Source organism: Bombina bombina, chromosome 7 (genome assembly GCF_027579735.1).
Source record: "Bombina bombina isolate aBomBom1 chromosome 7, aBomBom1.pri, whole genome shotgun sequence".
In the NCBI taxonomy this organism is placed as follows: Eukaryota; Metazoa; Chordata; class Amphibia; order Anura; family Bombinatoridae; genus Bombina; species Bombina bombina.
Window position 1 is genome coordinate 606,215,385 of NC_069505.1, and position 19,791 is coordinate 606,235,175.

At 36.3% G+C, this 19,791-nt stretch overlaps 1 protein-coding gene across 1 annotated transcript in view; it reads right to left on the minus strand.

The window, feature by feature from the left end:
• The window catches only part of LOC128635612 (uncharacterized), a 70,867-nt gene that overhangs the window by 34,127 nt on the left and 16,949 nt on the right, over positions 1–19,791 (minus strand). Inside the window, exons 2-4 of the mRNA XM_053688676.1 lie at positions 17,950–18,127; positions 13,043–13,283; positions 11,643–12,073 (exon numbers count right to left, since the gene is read on the minus strand). Of these exons, the coding sequence (XP_053544651.1) occupies positions 11,643–12,073; positions 13,043–13,283; positions 17,950–18,036 (759 nt within the window). The 5' untranslated portion in view covers positions 18,037–18,127. The remainder of the gene's footprint in view (positions 1–11,642; positions 12,074–13,042; positions 13,284–17,949; positions 18,128–19,791) is intronic.

Below are 19,791 nucleotides of genomic sequence, written 5' to 3' on the forward strand. Positions count from 1 at the left end.
GATATAGGACAGCCTGGAATCTTTCCAAGATTTCTGCAAATAGTTGAAGAGCAAATCTCCTTAGCTAATGGCTGTTCCAATGATGATGAACACCAACAGCTAAGATAACTCCTGATGGAATACCAGGACATTTTTGCTAGGGATTCTTATAACTGTGGGACTACACATCTTAAGAATCCAAAAAGATCCCAATGCACCACCTGTATTTGTTGAACAATACAGACTTCACTTTGCATCCTATTATTCTCTTTCAGAAATCATAAGGAACTTGGAAGAAAGCGGTATTATCAGACATGCACACAGCTCTTAAAATAATCCTATTCTAGGTATTCTTAAGCCCAAAGGACAATGGCATTTGTATGCTGATTTAAGACAGCTAAGCAAATGGGTATAGATGTCTGGCTGGACTGTGTCATATATTGACCAGTGGTTAGCGCAGATGCATGGATCCAAAATATTCACTGTCATTGTGCACAAGGATATTGGAACATAAAAGCACATGAGGAAGATCAGTAAATTATCTTTCTCCTTCCAGAAGATCCAATATGTATGGGTCCAGGTCCCGTTTGGATACATAAATTCAGGACATGCATTCACTGTTTCATGCATAAGGTTTTGCCTAATGCACTAGAAAGAGGAACATTATCTTATGTTTATGATGTGTTGAACAAAAGCACAGACTTTGAAAACACATCATAGAGCTTAAACATGTCCAGCACAGTCTTTGAAAACACATCATAGAGCTTAAACATGTCCTTGGCCAACTTAAAAGGGCAGGTGCTAAGTTATCCCTACAAAAAGTTTAATGGTGCCCTACTCATGCCAACTTCCTGGGACATGAGATTACTTCTGATGGTTTAAATCCTCAGAAGAAAAAGGTTGAAGCAATAATACATTCTAAGAACCCCACTAACTTAAAGGAATTAAGATCATTCCTTGGTATGACAAATTATTCACGTAAATGTATTGATAATTATGCAGAATTAGCCAAACCACTGCTACATCTTCTAAAAAAGCATGTGATGTTGCTTTGGAGTGAGGCTGAAGAGACAGACATAAGAGACCTTAAGAAAAAACTCACTGAAGCACCTTGTTTAGCTTACCTTGAAGGTGGTAAACCTTTCTATATAGAGACAGGTTACAAGGACATAAGTACTCAGGTTATACCAAAAGTGGATAACTTAAGTAAAGCTATTGCTTATGCACGCAAAATGTTATCCCCAGTGGAAATTAATTGTAATGATTGTGAGAAAGCCCTCTTATCCACTGTATGGGCCCTACAAAATTTCTGCAGTTGCATACAAGGCGAGACAAATATTGTAGAAATGGCCCACCTTCCTTTGCTATATTTGCAAAGTGAGAAGATAAGAGATGGGAACCTGTCCAATAGCCACATAACAGCTTGGACTCTATCCCTACAAGGCTGGCCATTAGAAATCCATTATAACCAAAATTAAAAGAATCCAGTTGCACAGGGGCTTGCTGAGCTCCATGACTGTACTGCTAAAGATTTTAAAAAAGATGATTTTCTAGAGGAACAATTGCTTTACCCATATAAAATATACAATGAGGACCATTGTCAAACACTACCTTGGGTATATGTTGATGGTTGTTCTTACCATGCCACTATTGATAAAGAACACATATTAGTTGCTCGTATTGGTATAGCTTGGGCAAATGGATTCCCTAATATTAATGTAGGCTTCAATATTGGACCGAGATTCAGTCAAGTAGCAGAACTCGCTGCTATTCTAAAAACCATTGAAATGGCTATTTAACAAGGCATTCCAGAATTAGTGATCATTATTGACTGAAATTTTGTGCATGATAGTTTTGTTGAATACCTGCCAACTTGGAAAAGAAATGGCATGCAGAAAGCTAACAACAAACCAGTCAAACATGGTAAGTTGTTTTGTGAAATTGATAAATTAGTGGTTTCCAATGAGTTAACCATACACTGAAAAAAGACTAAAGGTCATTCGAGTGTACAAGGACCTGATAAAGAAGGCAATGATCTAGAAGATTCATTAGCCAAACAGGGACCATGATTGGAGAGCTCCTTATTATTGACCACTTAATGGGTGCGTTTCAAGTAGAGGCCATTACCAGAAACCATGCTAAACAACAAAGTGAGCCTAATATGGTACAATGCAGTCAGGATTCTCCTAGTGAGGACCTGATCACTAGTCAAAAAGAAGACCCTATTATAGGCATTTTCTATAAACATATAGAAAATCCTGAAAACAACCCCATCTCAAAAGAAGACTGTATTGGTAAGGAAGATATTATAATCTTAATGAAGTCTAAATCACAATTCAATTTTAATTACAGGATAGTTTGTTAATTAGAACCTCCAAAATAGACATTTAACAATGTGTTTTACCTACTATATTTAGGGGTCTCATGCTTCAACATGCCCATGATGCTCCCACATCTGTCCATCATGGTGCCAATTTATCATATGAAATATTGTGTGACTAGGTTTTCTGACCATATATGTTAAATGATGTTAAAACCTTTTGTCAAGGTTGTTTAATCTGTCCACTATTCCAACCCACTGCACTAACACATAGATAGCCATTGCAGAAAAGGGGGATGGTAATGCCATGGTCAGACATACAAATCAATGTTATTAGTCCAGTAAATAGCTGATCCAGAGGTAACAGAAACATGTTAACAGTAACATGCCTGATCACCAAACGGGTAGAGTGCATCAGTACACCTAATAATAGTGCTGAGACATGCGCAGCATTGCTCATTAACCAGGCGTTTTCCAGATTTGGTTTACCCCAGAGAATTGAATCTGATCGTGGGACTCACTTCACTAGCGAAGTGATGACCAAAATGTGGAAAATACAATGGGTTAATAGGAAGCTCCATATAACATTTAGAGCTGCCTCAAGTATTGGTGTAGAGCGTTACAACCAGTCCATTGTGAAAATCCTCAAAAAGTTTGTAAATGAAATAGGTAAAGACTGGGATGTAAAATTGCCACTAGTCCTAATGGCTTTAAGAGCAAAATCATGTAGTGCTACTAAGTTGTCACCCTTTGAACTAATGACTGGTAGAAAGATTCTTCTACCGCAACATTTACTGTATCGTACCTAAGATCAGAATTTAATAAATGTCGCCACCACACATCAATATGTGGAAAATTTAAAATAACATCTGCAATATACTTTTGCATATGCCCAAAAGAAGGCCGCAACTGCTGCTAAAAATTATTATGACCTCAAAACTTCCAAAAAGGAATATGAAATTAATGATAAAGTTTATCTTTATAACTTTGGAAGAGATCAGGTCAAGGAGAGGAAATTCTTTCCTGCATGTAAAGGCCCATATGTCATTACTGTCAAAATATCCACAGTTGCCTATATAATAAGGATCCCTAAAATTTGTATTATTATTATGGATAAATTGGTCCATACTAATCAGTTATAAGCATGCCATCCTAGGTCCCAATTCCAAATCATAGAGGCAGAATAAAAGGTCATATCCCCAAATACACTAATGAAGTGTTGTAGTTAACCCCTTAACGACACACGTCGTACAGGGTACGACATACAAAAACTGGTCTTTAAAGACCAACAACGTACCCTGTATGTCATCAAGGGTTTCAAGCGGCTGTAAGCAATCCTGATCACTTCCAGCCTCTTTAAAGATATTGCTGTGATGCCTCGATATTGAGGCATCACTGTAATACCTTTTTTTGCACACCGATGCAGAGAGAGCCAGTTGTAAATCACTGTCGGGTGTGCGCGGGAGCGTGCGCGGGGGGTGAGGGGTGGGTGCGCTTGATTCAGGTCCAATTAAAAAAAACTAAAGTGGTGGGAGAGAGTGCTGGGAGAGGATGGTGGGTGACAGAGGAGGGGGGGAATACTTTTTTAAAAGGGATATGGGAGGGGAGGGGGAGTGTATGGAGGGGGGCAGCTACACTACAGAAAAAGTAGGTTTTATTTAAAAAAAAGCCACATTTGTTTGCAAAGTGGGTTCTGGCAGACAGCTGCCACTACCCAAAATGGTGGCAAATAGTGGGGGGAGGGTTAGAGAGCTCTTTGGGAGTGATCAGGGAGGTTAGGGGCTAAGGGGGGATCCTTCACAGCGGAATATATATATATATATATATTTTTTTTTTTTTTTTAAAAAAGCCTTTTATGTTAGTACTGGCAGACAATTGTGGGGTGGGGGAGGGAAGAGAGCTGTTTGGGAGGGATCAGGGAGTGTGATGTGACAGGTGGGAGGCTGATCTCTACACTAAAGTTAAAATCAACCCTTCAAGGTCCCTACAAGCTACCTAATTAACCCTGTCACTGCTGGGAATAATACAAGTGTGGTCTGCAGCGGCATTTAGCGGCCTTCTAATTACCAAAAAGCAACGCCAAAGCCATATATATCTGCTATATCTGAACAAAGGGGATCCCAGAGAAGCATTTACAACCATTTGTGCCATAATTGAATAAGCTGTTTGTAAATTATTTCAGTAAGAAACCCAAAGTTAGTGAAAAAGTTAATGATTTTTTTTATTTGATTGAATTTGGCGGTGAAATGGTGGCATGAAATATATCAAAATGGGCCTAGATCAATACTTTGAGTTGACAACTACACTACCCTAAAGCTAAAATTAACCATTCAAGCTCCCTAATTAACCCCTTCACTGCGGGGCATCATACATGTGTGGTGCGCAACAGCATTTAGCGGCCTTCTAATTACCAAAAAGCAACGCCAAATCTGGTATTTATGACCAAAGGTGATCCCAGAAAAACATTTACAACCATTTGTGCCATAATTGCACAAGCTGTTTGTAAAAAAAAACAGTGAGAAACCTAAAATTTGTGAAAAGTGAACAATTGTTTTTTATTTGATCGCATTTGGCGGTGAAATGGTGGCATGAAATATACCAAAATGGGCCTAGATTAATACTTTGGGTTTTCTACTAAAAGAAAATATATACATGTCAAGGGATATTCAGGGATTCCTGAAAGATATCAGTGTTCCAATGTAACTATCGCTAATTTTGGAAAAAAATGGTTTGGAAATAGCAAAGGGCTACTTGTATTTATGGCCCTATAACTTGCAAAAAAGCAAAGAACGTGTAAACATTGGGTATTTCTAAACTCAGTACAAAATTTAGAATTTATTTAGCATGGGTGTTTTTTAGTAGTTGTAGATGTGTAACAGATTTTGGTGGGTCGAAGTTAGAAAAAAGTGTGTTTTTTCAATTTTTTTCATTATATTTAAAAAAAAAAATTATAGTGAATTATGATATGATGAAAATAATGGTATCTTTTGAAAGTCCATTTAATGGCGAGAAAAACGGTATATAATATGTGTGGGTACAGTAAATGAGTAAGAGCAAAATTACAGCTAAACACAAACACTGCAAAAATGTAAAAATAGCCCTGGTCCTTAAGGAAAATAAATTGAAAAATTGCCTTATCCTTAAAGGGACAGTCTAACTTCCATGATTCAGATAGGGTATGTAATTTTAAACAATTTTCCAATTTACTTTTATCAACAATTTTGCTTTGTTCTCTTGGTATTATTAGTTGAAAACTAAACATAGGAGGTTCATATGCTAATTTCTTACACCTTGAAGGCCACCCCTTATCTCAGGGCATTTTGACAGTTTTTCACCACTAGAAGGCATTATTTCACATGTGTCATATAGATAACACTGTGCTCATGCACGTGGAGTTACCAGGGAGCCAGCACTGGTTGGCTAAAATGCAAGTCTGTCAAAAGAACTGAGATAGGGGGGCAGTTTGCAAAGGCTTAGATACAAGATAATCAGAGGTAAAAAGTTAATTAATATAACTGTCTTGGATATGCAAAACTGGGGAATGGGTAATAAAGGGATTATCTATATTTTTAAAGAATAACAATTCTGGGGTAGACTGTCCCTTTAAGGGGTTAAGTCTAAATAAGACATTTAGTTAAATAGCATAAAAATGAGGATTTAACAACAGACTCTCTTCTTAGTAAGATTATCTATGATGCATATACCATCAGTACCCTCACAAATTATTGCTGGATTTCAGTCAATTTTACTACATGTATCCCACATCTATTGGAATGGAAAGGGGGAGTATGTCAGATAATGTGAGATAAAAAGGTAAGTGGCACTATAATTTATTTACATCATATAGATTAATATTACATTTATATATAAAACTACTTTGATATAAACTGTTTTGACCATTTTAAAAACATATTTATTTATGCAATGGGTCTGAACAGGCCAAAACTTCTCCAAGTACAAAGAAAGAAAATATATTTGCTCAAATGGTGAGGATGTCACTTCAAAGAGTTTTTCTTCTATGGTCTTCTAAGATTAAACTCTCTAAATAAAATGATCCTTAATGACTTCCATGAGATAGGAGCTAAATCAAAGGACACCCTGTGGAGACAGTCTGCAGGGGATAATGCTGGAAGAGTACTCAGAATCACAGGATATTGTTAAATGTCACACTTGTATCTATAAACAAACAGAAGAAACTCTTTGAATTTCCTGAATACACATCTCTGTCTGGGAAAGATATTTGAAAAGCGAATATATATAAAATATGAAAAATTGTGATCGTAAAGTTTAAAAATTATTTATGTAACATTAATATAGGTATTATACTCAGTACTGTATAAATGTGTGTATATATATATGTATGTATGTTCTAAGTAGACATGTGCAATTAGTTTCAGCCGAATGTAGTTTTCAGTCAAATTTAATAATAATAATAATAACGATTTAACTAAACTAATTTGTGGGGGGCGGCGGGTTAGGGCTAATAGGTTTAGTTATTGTTGGTGATATGGGGGGCGGTGGTTTAGAGATTTGTAGGTTTAGTTAGTGTTGGTGATGTGGGGGAACAGTGGTTTAGAGGTTAAAAGGATGTGTTAGTGTTAGTGATGTGGGGTGTGTGCAGTGTAGATGTTAATAGGTTTAGTTAGTGTTGGCGATGTGGGGGATGGTTGTTTAGAGATTAATAGTTTTAGTTAGTGTTGCTGATGTGGGGGGTTGCGGTGTAGGGGTTATTAATGTTCTAAGTAGACATGTGCAATTAGTTTCAGCCAAATGTAATAATAATAACGATTTAACTTAACATAACTAATTTGTGGGGGGCGGCGGGTTAGGGGTTAATAGGTTTAGTTAGTGTTGGCGATGTGGGGGTCACGGTTTAGAGGTTAATAGGTTTATATCATTTTGTTTTGGCAATTTAGTTATGTTAAGTTAAATCATTTTTCGGATCTGTTCATTATTACGGATCCATTCTTTATTCATATACATTATTATATTGTAAACTTTAGAATAGAATAATGAATATGAATAAAGAGTGGATCCAACTTAACAAATGGATCCGAAATAACGAATGGATCTGAAAAATGATTTAACTATAATAATTTATCACGACAGACAATTTTACTTACATGTATGTGTATGATATAAAAATGACTAGGAATTGTAACAAAATATACAATCAGAATATGAAATGAATTGATACTATTTAAAATTTTCTGAATTACTTATTAATATAATACTGATAACATATTACATTATAATTCCTTAACCACCAAGTATCAATATAGCTCTCAAATACATCTCTTGAGATATAACCATAACATAGAGAATTGTATGGAAGCATACACTAAAGATATACTGTATGTGTATTATATATATTATCAGATATGCAATTATACACATGCCTAACATTAGGATGTGTGTATATGAATATATATATATATATATATATATATATATATATATATATATATATATATATATATATATAGATATATATATATATATTTTATATATACACTGTGTGCAGAATTATTAGGCAAATGAGTATTTTGACCACATCATCCTCTTTATGCATGTTGTCTTACTCCAAGCTGTATAGGCTCGAAAGCCTACTACCAATTAAGCATATTAGGTGATGTGCATCTCTGTAATGAGAAGGGGTGTGGTCTAATGACATCAACACCCTATATCAGGTGTGCATAATTATTAGGCAACTTCCTTTCCTTTGGCAAAATGGGTCAAAAGAAGGACTTGACAGGCTCAGAAAGGTCAAAAATAGTGAGATATCTTGCAGAGGGATGCAGCACTCTTAAAATTGCAAAGCTTCTGAAGTGTGATCATCGAACAATCAAGCGTTTCATTCAAAATAGTCAACAGGGTCGCAAGCGTGTGGAAAAACCAAGGCGCAAAATAACTGCCCATGAACTGAGAAAAGTCAAGCGTGCAGCTGCCAAGATGCCACTTGCCACCAGTTTGGCCATATTTCAGAGCTGCAACATCACTGGAGTGCCCAAAAGCACAAGGTGTGCAATACTCAGAGACATGGCCAAGGTAAGAAAGGCTGAAAGACGACCACCACTGAACAAGACACACAAGCTGAAACGTCAAGACTGGGCCAAGAAATATCTCAAGACTGATTTTTCTAAGGTTTTATGGACTGATGAAATGAGAGTGAGTCTTGATGGGCCAGATGGATGGGCCCGTGGCTGGATTGGTAAAGGGCAGAGAGCTCCAGTCCAACTCAGACGCCAGCAAGGTGGAGGTGGAGTACTGGTTTGGGCTGGTATCATCAAAGATGAGCTTGTGGGGCCTTTTCGGGTTGAGGATGGAGTCAAGCTCAACTCCCAGTCCTACTGCCAGTTTCTGGAAGACACCTTCTTCAAGCAGTGGTACAGGAAGAAGTCTGCATCCTTCAAGAAAAACATGATTTTCATGCAGGACAATGCTCCATCACACGCGTCCAAGTACTCCACAGCGTGGCTGGCAAGAAAGTGTATAAAAGAAGAAAATCTAATGACATGGCCTCCTTGTTCACCTGATCTGAACCCCATTGAGAACCTGTGGTCCATCATCAAATGTGAGATTTACAAGGAGGGAAAACAGTACACCTCTCTGAACAGTGTCTGGGAGGCTGTGGTTGCTGCTGCACGCAATGTTGATGGTGAACAGATCAAAACACTGACAGAATCCATGGATGGCAGGCTTTTGAGTGTCCTTGCAAAGAAAGGTGGCTATATTGGTCACTGATTTGTTTTTGTTTTGTTTTCGAATGCCAGAAATGTATATTTGTGAATGTTGAGATGTTATATTGGTTTCACTGGTAAAAATAAATAATTGAAATGGGTATATATTTGTTTTTTGTTAAGTTGCCTAATAATTATGCACAGTAATAGTCACCTGCACACACAGATATCCCCCTAAAATAGCTATAACTAAAAACAAACTAAAAACTACTTCCAAAACTATTCAGCTTTGATATTAATGAGTTTTTTGGGTTCATTGAGAACATGGTTGTTGTTCAATAATAAAATGAATCCTCAAAAATACAACTTGCCTAATAATTCTGCACTCCCTGTATATATATATATATATATATATATATATATATATATATATATATATATATATATATATATATATATATATATATATATATATATATTCAACTCAATTAAATGATCCAATATTTTATTAAAGCAACCTATGAAAGCTGTTGATCACTCCCTAAAACATTTCTCATTGGGTGATTAAGAATGGAGGAGGAGCTATTTAAAACAGACCAAAGACTCCACAATATGCAAGAAAGGGGGGGATTCACATTGCTTGGTGGTCTGGCATACACATGGATTTTTGGCTGGAAATTGACTTCCTGGGAGAGACACACGTGTACTATCTGTTGGAATCTCTCTTTTTGTAAAGGCAGATATAAGTCTGTGATCACCTACTGTCTGGTGATCTGACTGTGGCCCTGTCTGCATTGGTTACTGCCTAAAGGGTATTGCACGATACCTCAATATTGAGGAATCATTGCATTACCCTGAGAGCGGCTGGTAGTGATTGCGATCTCTTCCAGCACTTAATTTGAGCGAGGATGTGCCAGGTACATCCATGTTTGCTAAATGCCCTTTTTTGAGGACGTACCTGGCACATCCTCGGTTTTTAAGGGGTTAATATTGATAATTAACAATAATTGTATTATTGGTTTTAATGATTAATATTCATAATCAACACATTCAACAAAGCTCAACCCATTTTAATGGGTTGTGGTTTCAAATAACAAAACTATCTATTTCATATACAAAAATAAACACAACAAAGCAATTTCTCATAATTTTTATACTCTGCAGCTGGTAGAACCAATCAGTGGAATACACATTAAGGGAAAAACTATTTTACAGTACACTGTCCCTTTAAGGATGACTGCCCAGTTTCTATTTTGAGAACAGGTACTTTAAACATGAAAAGGTCTTTTTTTTTAGGTGGAAAAGACATTCATGGCTGCCAGCTTTTAACAAATGAATCAATCTTGCTTCGTGATCACTGAAGAAACTTGTTGACCAATTTGAGTGGAAAGCCAAAAGCCATTACGGAAGCAAATCACTGAATGATTGTTATTGATCCCTTGATGTTAAAACTGAGGCTCAGAAGCAGTGCACTACTAAATAATGTACATCTGAATCTGATTCTGCACACAGAAGACTGCAGAAGAAGACAAATATTCCAAGAAAAAAAAACAAACAGCATAAACTGCAAGTACCCCAACTAGCATTAGAACAAGTAAAATAAATTACATTAGCTGTCACGAATTGTATTTAAAGCAATGGCAAATAGCTTACAGAGGCAGACAACTGCACTTTCCAAATGCTCAAGTCAAAGTGATTAAAGATGGCTTAGCTTCCCTAGTCTCCCACCTCCTTATGTTAGGTTAAAAGTGCATTGAACAAACCTCTATGGTTTTTAATGACTGGTTTGTTGTTCCTATCATCAATTATTAGTATTACTCTGTCAGGATTGAACATAGGATGTTAGACACATGAAAAGTCAGACCCTCTGTACATCACTACCAATAAATGAGAAGATTTCCCACCCCTTTGTCTTGGTGCTTACCAAAAGAACAAAATTAACAAAATAAATGCATCTATCAAACATGCAATATTTTGTTGCTCGTCTGTTTTGTTCTCTAGTTCATTCAGATATGTTAGTATTCTGGGAAATGCCCAAATCGGTCTAAATTCAGACAAAATTTGTATTAGTCCAAGGCTGAATGCATTAGTGGAGGTTTATTAACACTACGTCAAATCTTGCTTCTTTTAATCACTTTATACTTCATTGGAAAAGGCAGAGATATCTTATACTTATGCTATTTAACTTTTAAATATTGATTGATAATGTTGTAAGCTGTTAGTACTAATGTGGTCTCATAGCATCTTTATGATTTACTTTCACAGACCTCTAATTTAATAAATAGATATGGAGGTTAATTAAAATAAATACAATTTACTTCACTTCTCTTGCTGTCCATTGATTAAACTTACCTTTTTTCTATGCTAGCAAACTCAGGTAGGTCTAAGCAGTACTATATTTATAACATTAGTACATGCTCAATACGCATAAACTTGTTTGAGCCTACCTCAGTATTCTCTCATTGAAATGAGGTAAGTTTCAACAAAGAAAAACAAGATAAATAGGTAAATTTGATGTACGTGTAAGTAAATTAGAAGAGTTTTTAAAACATGAACTATCTGCTATCTGAATCATGAAAGTTTAATTTGGATATCCATGTCCCTTTAATCTGCAGAATTATTTATCTAGACTACATGCAACAATCATGCCTGATGGTCCTCACCTCATTGGTTTGGATGGTAAGAGCATCATCCTCCACCACAAAGTTCAAGATGTGAGAACGTTCTTGGAATTCTACAGCTTGAAATCGTTTTGCCCGGAGCCTCTCTTTAGTTTGTGAGAGTTTTTCTTCAAGAGACTTTGTTTCATTTTCCATCTCCTCCTGAATTCTTTTCTCTTTATCTAATCTCTCTTGTCTCCTCTTTTCTTCTTCTGCCTTCCTTCTCTCTTCTTCTGCCTTCCTCTTTGCTTCTTCTGCCTTTTTCTTCTCTTCTTCGGCCTTCCGCCTTTCTTCTTCTGCCCTCCTCCTCTCTTCTTCCCTCTTCCTCTCTTCTTCTGCCCTCTTCTTCTCTTCTTCTGCCCTCCTCTTTGCGTCCATTTGCTCTCTTTCCTGTTTTTCTTTTTCCATCCGAATTCTGTCTTCTTCTTGTTTTCCTTTAAATATTTGAAAATAAGTGCCATATTAAAAAATAAGTAAACACATAAATGAATAAAATCATTTTATTTAAATAAAAAAACATGTCTGACATCTTAGTATATGGCTATAAGTCACCTTGATATTGGGATTTCAAGGTCATTCAGTTTAATTTATGCTATAAATTATATAAACACACATAAAACGTACCTTACATAGAACTTCACAAATACAAATTTTGAGGTGTTATGTTACATTAAAAAAATTAAATGATCCAATAATCACAATATATTTGAATGACTACATTATCAGTAATGAAGTTTATTATTTTATACTACAATTTCCCTCTGAATAAAAAAAAATACTAATCATGCATGTTAATGAAGGTACCAAAATTATTCTGGCCTTTAAGACAGTAATTACATTCTTGCATATAGCCTTTGCGAATAGAGTCATGCCATGGTATATAGTAAAAGGCATTATATTAAGGTGCTCCACCAGAACTTGAACAAACTGAAAGATTTTCAGAATCTTGAAAAGCCATGCTAAAAATAGCAGTAAGCATTTATAGGAACCATGTTAAAATTAAATAGAAGAGTAAACATATGCTATATGCAGGTCTTGCCTACTATTCTGAGGTTTTTATATTGTTATGTAGAATTTTTAGAAGAAATTCCTTATCATGCCAAGATCTCTAACATTAAAAGGACTTTCTAAAACAAAAAAATAAGCTTACTACATTTTACCCCCCCCCGCTAAGGTGTTAAACAGATATGTAAAGTCCTGTTTGCAGGAGGCAAACCTGGATATTGCCGGTCATCTAATCAGGTTCATGATAGTTACACAAAGCAGCCAATCACCAACCATCCCTTACTTAAAGATACCAAACAAAGCTTCCCCAACATGTTACCTATTTATTATTTTCTTGTTAGAATGTCTGTTAAATGAGAAAATAAAAAATATAAATTGATGACCTTTGTATTCCTTACCATAATTAGGACAAGTAGAAACAGGGCCACCTCGGTCACATGTCAGCTCAAAAATTGACTGGTCGTATCCTCGCACCCGTAAGTAGAGAGTAGGATTATCAATCGGGTTGTATTCACGGAATAGATCAAATTTGTATCGCACTTCATTTGCTGGGTGTGATTTGTATTTTAGATAAAAGAAGCTGGGTAGTGTAAGATGACGGAATTCAGCTGATCCTCCTGCACCAATTTGTCCAGATCCCTAAAAGCAAGACCATGAAAAATATATTAAGGCGTAGGCATTTACAAAAGCATTTCATTGTGTTTCCAAACATAATTAGGAGTATTTTTTAATCTTTACTTTCAATTTTGACTTGAACCTTAAAAATACCGTCTTAGGTAATGATGAGTTCAACAATTTTATTGCTCTCAGAGTGAAAAAACATTTATGTTGCTGGAGATTAAATCTCCTTTCCTCCAGCCTTAAATTGTGACCTCTTGTCACAAAACAAATGCCATCTCTGTATATGGGCCTTGATCATATTTATATAAAGTAATCATATAACCTCTCAAGCACCTTTTTTCTAGAGAAAACAGACACAGTTTGGCTAACCTCTCCTCATAGCTTAAATTCTTCATTCCCCTTATTAGCTTTGCGGCCCTTCTCTGAACTTTTTCTAATTCTGCAATGCCTTTTTTGTTAGATTGGTCCCCAGAACTGCACTCCATACTCAAGGTGAGGTCTTACCATGGATTTATATAGTGACAGAATTAAGCTTTCTTCCCTTGCAACAATGCCTCTTTTAATACATGCTAGTATCTTATTTGCCTCAGAAGCCGCTGCCCTGCATTGTGCGTCCATTTTTAGCTTGTTATATTCTACTACTCCCAAATCCCTTTCCTCCTCAGTTTGCTATGTCTAGTGACATTTAAAAAATAAACACCTAGATTATGAGTCTTGTGTTAGCCTTAAAAAGCAGCGTTGAGGGGTCCTAAATCTGCTTTTCAACGCCCGCTGGTATTACGAGTCTGGCAGGTACAAATGTACTGCTCACTTTTTTTCCGCGACTCGCGCATACCGCAAATTCCCCTTACGTCAATTATCTTTTCAATGGGAATTTCCTAACGCCGGTATTACGAGTCTTGGAGAAAGTGAATGGTACAGCCACTCCTGTCAAGACTCCTACCGCATGTAAAAGTCAGTAGTTAAGAGTTTTATGGGCTAACGCCGTAACATGAAACTCTTAACTAATGTGCTAAAAAGTACACTAACACCCATAAGCTACCTATTAACCTCTAAACCAAGCCCCCCCCCCACATCACAAACACTTAAATAAAGTTTTTAACCCCTAATCTGCCGACCGGACATCGCTGACACTTAAATAAATATATTAACCCCTAAACCACCGCACTCCTGCCTCGCAAACACTAGTTAAATATTATTAACCCCTAATTTGCCGTCCCTAACATCGCCGACAGCTACCTACATTTATTGACCTCTAATCTGCTGCCCCCAACTTCGCCGCCACTATATTAAATGTATTAACCCCTAAACCTAAGTCTAACCCTAAACCTAACACCCCCCCTAACTTAAATATTATTTAAATAAAACAAAATAAAATTACTACAATTAAATAAATTAATCCTTTTTAAAACTAAATACTTACCTATAAAATAAACCCTAAGATAGCTACAATATAACTAATAGTTACATTTGTATCTATCTTAGGGTTTATTTTTATTTAACAGGCAACTTTGTATTTATTTTATCTAGGTACAATAGTTATTAAATAGGTATTAACTATTTAATAGCTACCTAGCTAAAATAAGTACAAATTTACCTGTAAAATAAACCCTAACCTAAGTTACAATTACACCTAACACTACACTATAATTAAATTAATTACCTAAACTAACTACAATTAATTACAATTAAATAAAATAAACTAAATTACGAAAAAAAACACTAAATTACAGAGAATAAAAAAGAAATGACAAATTTTTAAACTAATTACACCTAATCTAATCCCCCTAATAAAATAAAAAAGCCCCCCAAAATAAAAAAATTCTTGTAACTTAGGTTAGGGTTTATTTTACAGGTAAATTTGTATTTATTTTAGCTAGGTAGTTATTAAATAGTTAATAACTATTTAATAACTATTGTACCTAGTTAAAATAAATACAAAGTTGCCTGTGAAATAAAAATAAAACCTAAGCTAGATACAATGTAACTATAAGTTATATTGTAGCTAGCTTAGGGTTTATTTAATAGGTAAGTATTTAGCTTTAAATAGGAATAATTTAGTTAATACTAGTAAATTTATTTAGATGTATTTAAATTATTTTTAAGATAGGGGGTGTTAGGGTTAGGTTTAGACTTAGGTTTAGGGGTTAATAATTTATTATAGTGGTGGGACGTTGGCAGCGGCAGATTAGGGGTTAATAAATTTAATATAGTTGCGGCGACATTTGGGGCGGCAGATTAGGGGTTAATAAATATAATGTAGGTGTCGGCGATGTTGGGGGCAGCAGATTAGGGGTTCATAGGTATAATGTAGGTGGCGGCGGTGTCCGGAGCGGCAGATTAGGGGTTAATAATATAATGCAGGTGTCTGCGATTTTGGGGGCAGCAGATTAGGGGTTAATAAGTGTAATATTTCTTGTATCTTACAGGGGAGATTTCTTACACCTTGCCGATATTGATGTGATATACCTTGGGTATATATTTTATTCTTTGTATGCGTTTAATAAATATATATATATATATATATATATATATATATATATATATATATATATATATAGATATATATATATATGTCTTTATACACATATATTCGGTTTGGTTGGTGTTAAGACTCCCTTTTAGCTACCCAGGGGCAGGATCGCCCTTCTCTCCACATTTCCTTCCATCACATATCCAGTGACATAGCTGTATCGTACGGCATTTGATCGTGGCGAGGACGGTCTGATACCAGCCAGCTGGTTTGCTGTAGAATACCAGCCTGCTTCAACTGGCACATCTGAGTGCCGCCCTCCTTGTGAGTACCCTGTATCTCTATGATTGGATCTTTGGTTGTTGATTGATCTGCACATGTGGCGCCTCTGTCCTTTTTGTTTTCTAAGTGTAATATTAGGGGTGTTTAGACTCGGGGTTCATGTTAGGGTGTTAGGTGTAGACATAAATTTTATTTCCCCATAGGAAACAATGGGGCAGTGTTAGGAGCTGATCGCTGCTTTTTTGCAGGTGTTGTTTTTTTTCAGTCGAATCTGCCCCATTGTTTCCTATGGGGAAATCGTGCACGAGCACGCTTTTCCAGCTCACTGCTACCATAAGCAGCGCTGGTATTGAGGTGAAATGTGGAGCTACATTTTGCTCAACGTTCACTTTTTAGAGGCTAAAGCCGGGTTGAAAAAAAAACTGTAATACCATCGTTGTTTGTAGGTGAGCGGTGAGCTGGAACTGAGCGTTAGCAACGCACAGCTTTACCAACAAAACTCGTAATCTAGCCGAAAGTGAATTGTTTGTCCTGTACATGAGCTGTTCTTATTCTTTCAAGGATGTGTGCATTGTGTGTGTGTGTGTTTGTACTGTGATTTATCCCTTTAAGCCTATGTTTGGGTTTGCGTGTGGAGAGATTTACCTCTGTGTTATTTGTGTGCCTTAACCTTTAAAACTGTGTGTGCAAGGTGTGAGCTGTCCATTTAACTCTGTGTGCAGTGTGTGTGCTTTTACTATTTGAGTGTAGTGTGAGCTGTACCTTTAAGGTGCTTTCCTGTTAAGGCGGTGTGGCTATGTGTGGCATGCTGTGATCTGTTTATGTGCTTTGTGTGAGTGTTACTGTAACTATAAGATTATGTGCTCATGGTGTAAGCGGTTAATTTAAGGCTGAGTTCACTGAGTGTGTGTGCTTTTACTATTTGAGTGTAGTGTGAGCTGTACCTTTAAGGTACTTTCCTGTTAAGGCTGTGTGGCTATGTGTGGCATGCTGTGATCTGTTTATGTGCTTTGTGTGAGTGTTACTGTAACTATAAGATTATGTGCTCATGGTGTAAGCGCTTAATTTAAGGCTGAGTTCACTGAGTGTGTGTGCAGCTGTTGCATTAAATTGTGTATGCATGGTGTGAGTTGTCCTTTTAAAAAGTAAACCATGCAGAGTTATTGTGCCTGTCCCTTTAAACCATGTGTGAGGTGAGTTGTCCCTTTAAAGCTGTACATGTGGTGTGAGTGGTGTTTGTTCTGTATATGTGGCATGAGCTGCCCTTGCCCCTTTAAGACAGTGTGCATTCTGTGTGTTTGTTCCTACTGTGTTCTGTCCCTTTAAGCCTATGTTTGGGTGTGCATGTGGAACTTTTCTCTTTAAACAAATTTCCAATTTACTTCTATTCAAATTTGCTTGATTTTCTCAGCATCCTTTGTTGAAAGAGCAGCAATGTAGTAGAAAGAGATAGCTGAAAACACTGTGATCCAGAGACAAGAGGCATTGGGAGATAGCTGCTGTTTGGTGTCTGCACATACAAGTTTCTTGTCACTGGCTCACCTGATGTGTTCAGTTAGCTGCCAGTAGTTTATTTATTTTCTTTCAACAAAGAATTCAAAGAGAATGGAGCAAATTACATGAAAGAAGTAAATTGGAAAGTTGTTTAAAATATATGTTCTTTCTGAATCATGATAGATACATTTTAGGTTTCATGTTCCTTTAAATATAATTTTCAGCACAATCGTGTAGCCAGAATTGACTCGCTCTGTATGACTGTGCCCCCTGACAATAGAAAATACTTTAAAAGCAATAACCTACCTTGTTTTACTTTAAAATAAGCTATTTTAATGCTATTTTAAAGCTATTTTAAAGCTATTTTAAAATACAAAGCATTTACCTTAAAACTGGAACAAAAATCTCATCTTTAATTAAATAACAAATATTTACCTGTATATCATGCTGTGACGCTTGATAGCAGTAGCAATATGAGAAAGAATATGGCGTCTCATTCCTTAAAGTCATGCAGTTTCCCATTTTGCAGTCTTCTTAGCAGGCAATTCCCTGCCCAATTTGTTCAGAGGAATATCTTTAAGTAAATTGATTCAAAGAGTTGGAAATCTGTTATCTGTAAAAAAATAAATAAAAAAAAGCTATCAAAACTTTAATAATATTAATCTTGTTATAATTACATACGAATGAGGAAAAAGGAACGCTGAGTCTTGGAGTGGATGAAATGAGGTTTTACTTAGGAGCAGGCTTCATCAGGCACATGGTGAGTTCCTAGCTTACGCGTTTCGCGCATGGGCACATGCGCTTCATCAGAGATGAATATGCTATACATATGCTATATTATAGTTAGAAATATTTCCCCATAAATATATCAGTTTAAAGATAGCAGCGTATATTCCTTTTTCCAGCCATCATAAAGGTAAATCTTCAATGATTAAAAATTATTTTTCTGTGATGTATAGGATTAATGTTCACTTGTTTTTTTTTTTTAAATAAACACATATAAAAAATAAAGAAACATGACTTAGAAGTAACATAATTACAAATTATATTTCATAAATTTGGAAAAGTCACAAATTGGAGACTATGAGGCCTATTTATCAAAAGTCTTGTGGACCTGATCTGACAGTGTGGATCAGGTCCGACAAACCTCACGGAATGCGGAGAGCAATACGCTCTCCGTATTCAGCATTGCACCAACAGCTCTTGTGAGCTGCTGGTGTTATGCCGCCCCCTGCAGATTTGCGGCCAATCGGCCACTAGCAGGGGGGTGTCATTCAACCCGATCATACTTGATCGGGTTGAATTGTGCCGATCTCTGTCCTCCTGCTCAGAGCAGGAGGACAGGGTTATGGAGCAGCGATCTTTAGATCGCTGCTTCATAACTGCTGTTTCTGGCGAAAACACGGGCCCTCAGGCTCCATACGGAGCTTGATAAATGGGCCTCTAAGTATTGCATCACTAAATGAAATGTAATATCACATGATAAATGTAACAAATGAGCACACAGATTGTATTCTGAACATTACTGTCTCTTTAAATGTTAACCACTCAAATGTATTCACCTGGGCCTCCATTACATATGCAGTGTCGCCCGCAAAATCCTCCGGCGCCAGATTTTACGCGATTTTGGTATTGCATATAGGGTGTAGCATACAAGTTACGTGCGTATATTTCACCCGTCGCTCACAATTATTACTCCCATAGGCTAACATGGGACCGCGTCGTAAATCAGTATCCAATATCCAGCGCAAGGACTTACGTGGTGAAAATGGAGAAATCTTACTCCATTTTTATCTCGCCATAAAAGGCAGCCGTAGCAGGCCTTGCGCTGAGTATGGGAGCACCGTAACTCCCGAAAATGCCTGCAAAAATAAACTAAGACCTAACGCATGGGCAATGTCTATCTACCTGTCAACCACAATCCCCCACCGCAAAAACTAATAAAGTCTATTAACCCTTAAACCGCCATAGCCCACAATGCAATAAACCTAACCCCTAACCTAACCCCCCTAAATAAACTAAAATTAGCTAATTCACAAAATACTAAAGTTACCATTAAATATAAAAAAATTTACACTACTTCTAAAATACAAATAAACTAAGTATAAATTAAAGGGGCAGTCTAATACAAATTCAGGAGTAAACTGTCCCTTTAAGCAAGAATTACAGAAAATAAAAAAAAAATCTAAGATTACATAAAATAAAAAATAAAATGACAAAAGTTTAAATAAATTACACCTAATCCCTATGAAAATAAAAAAGCCCCACCTAAAATAA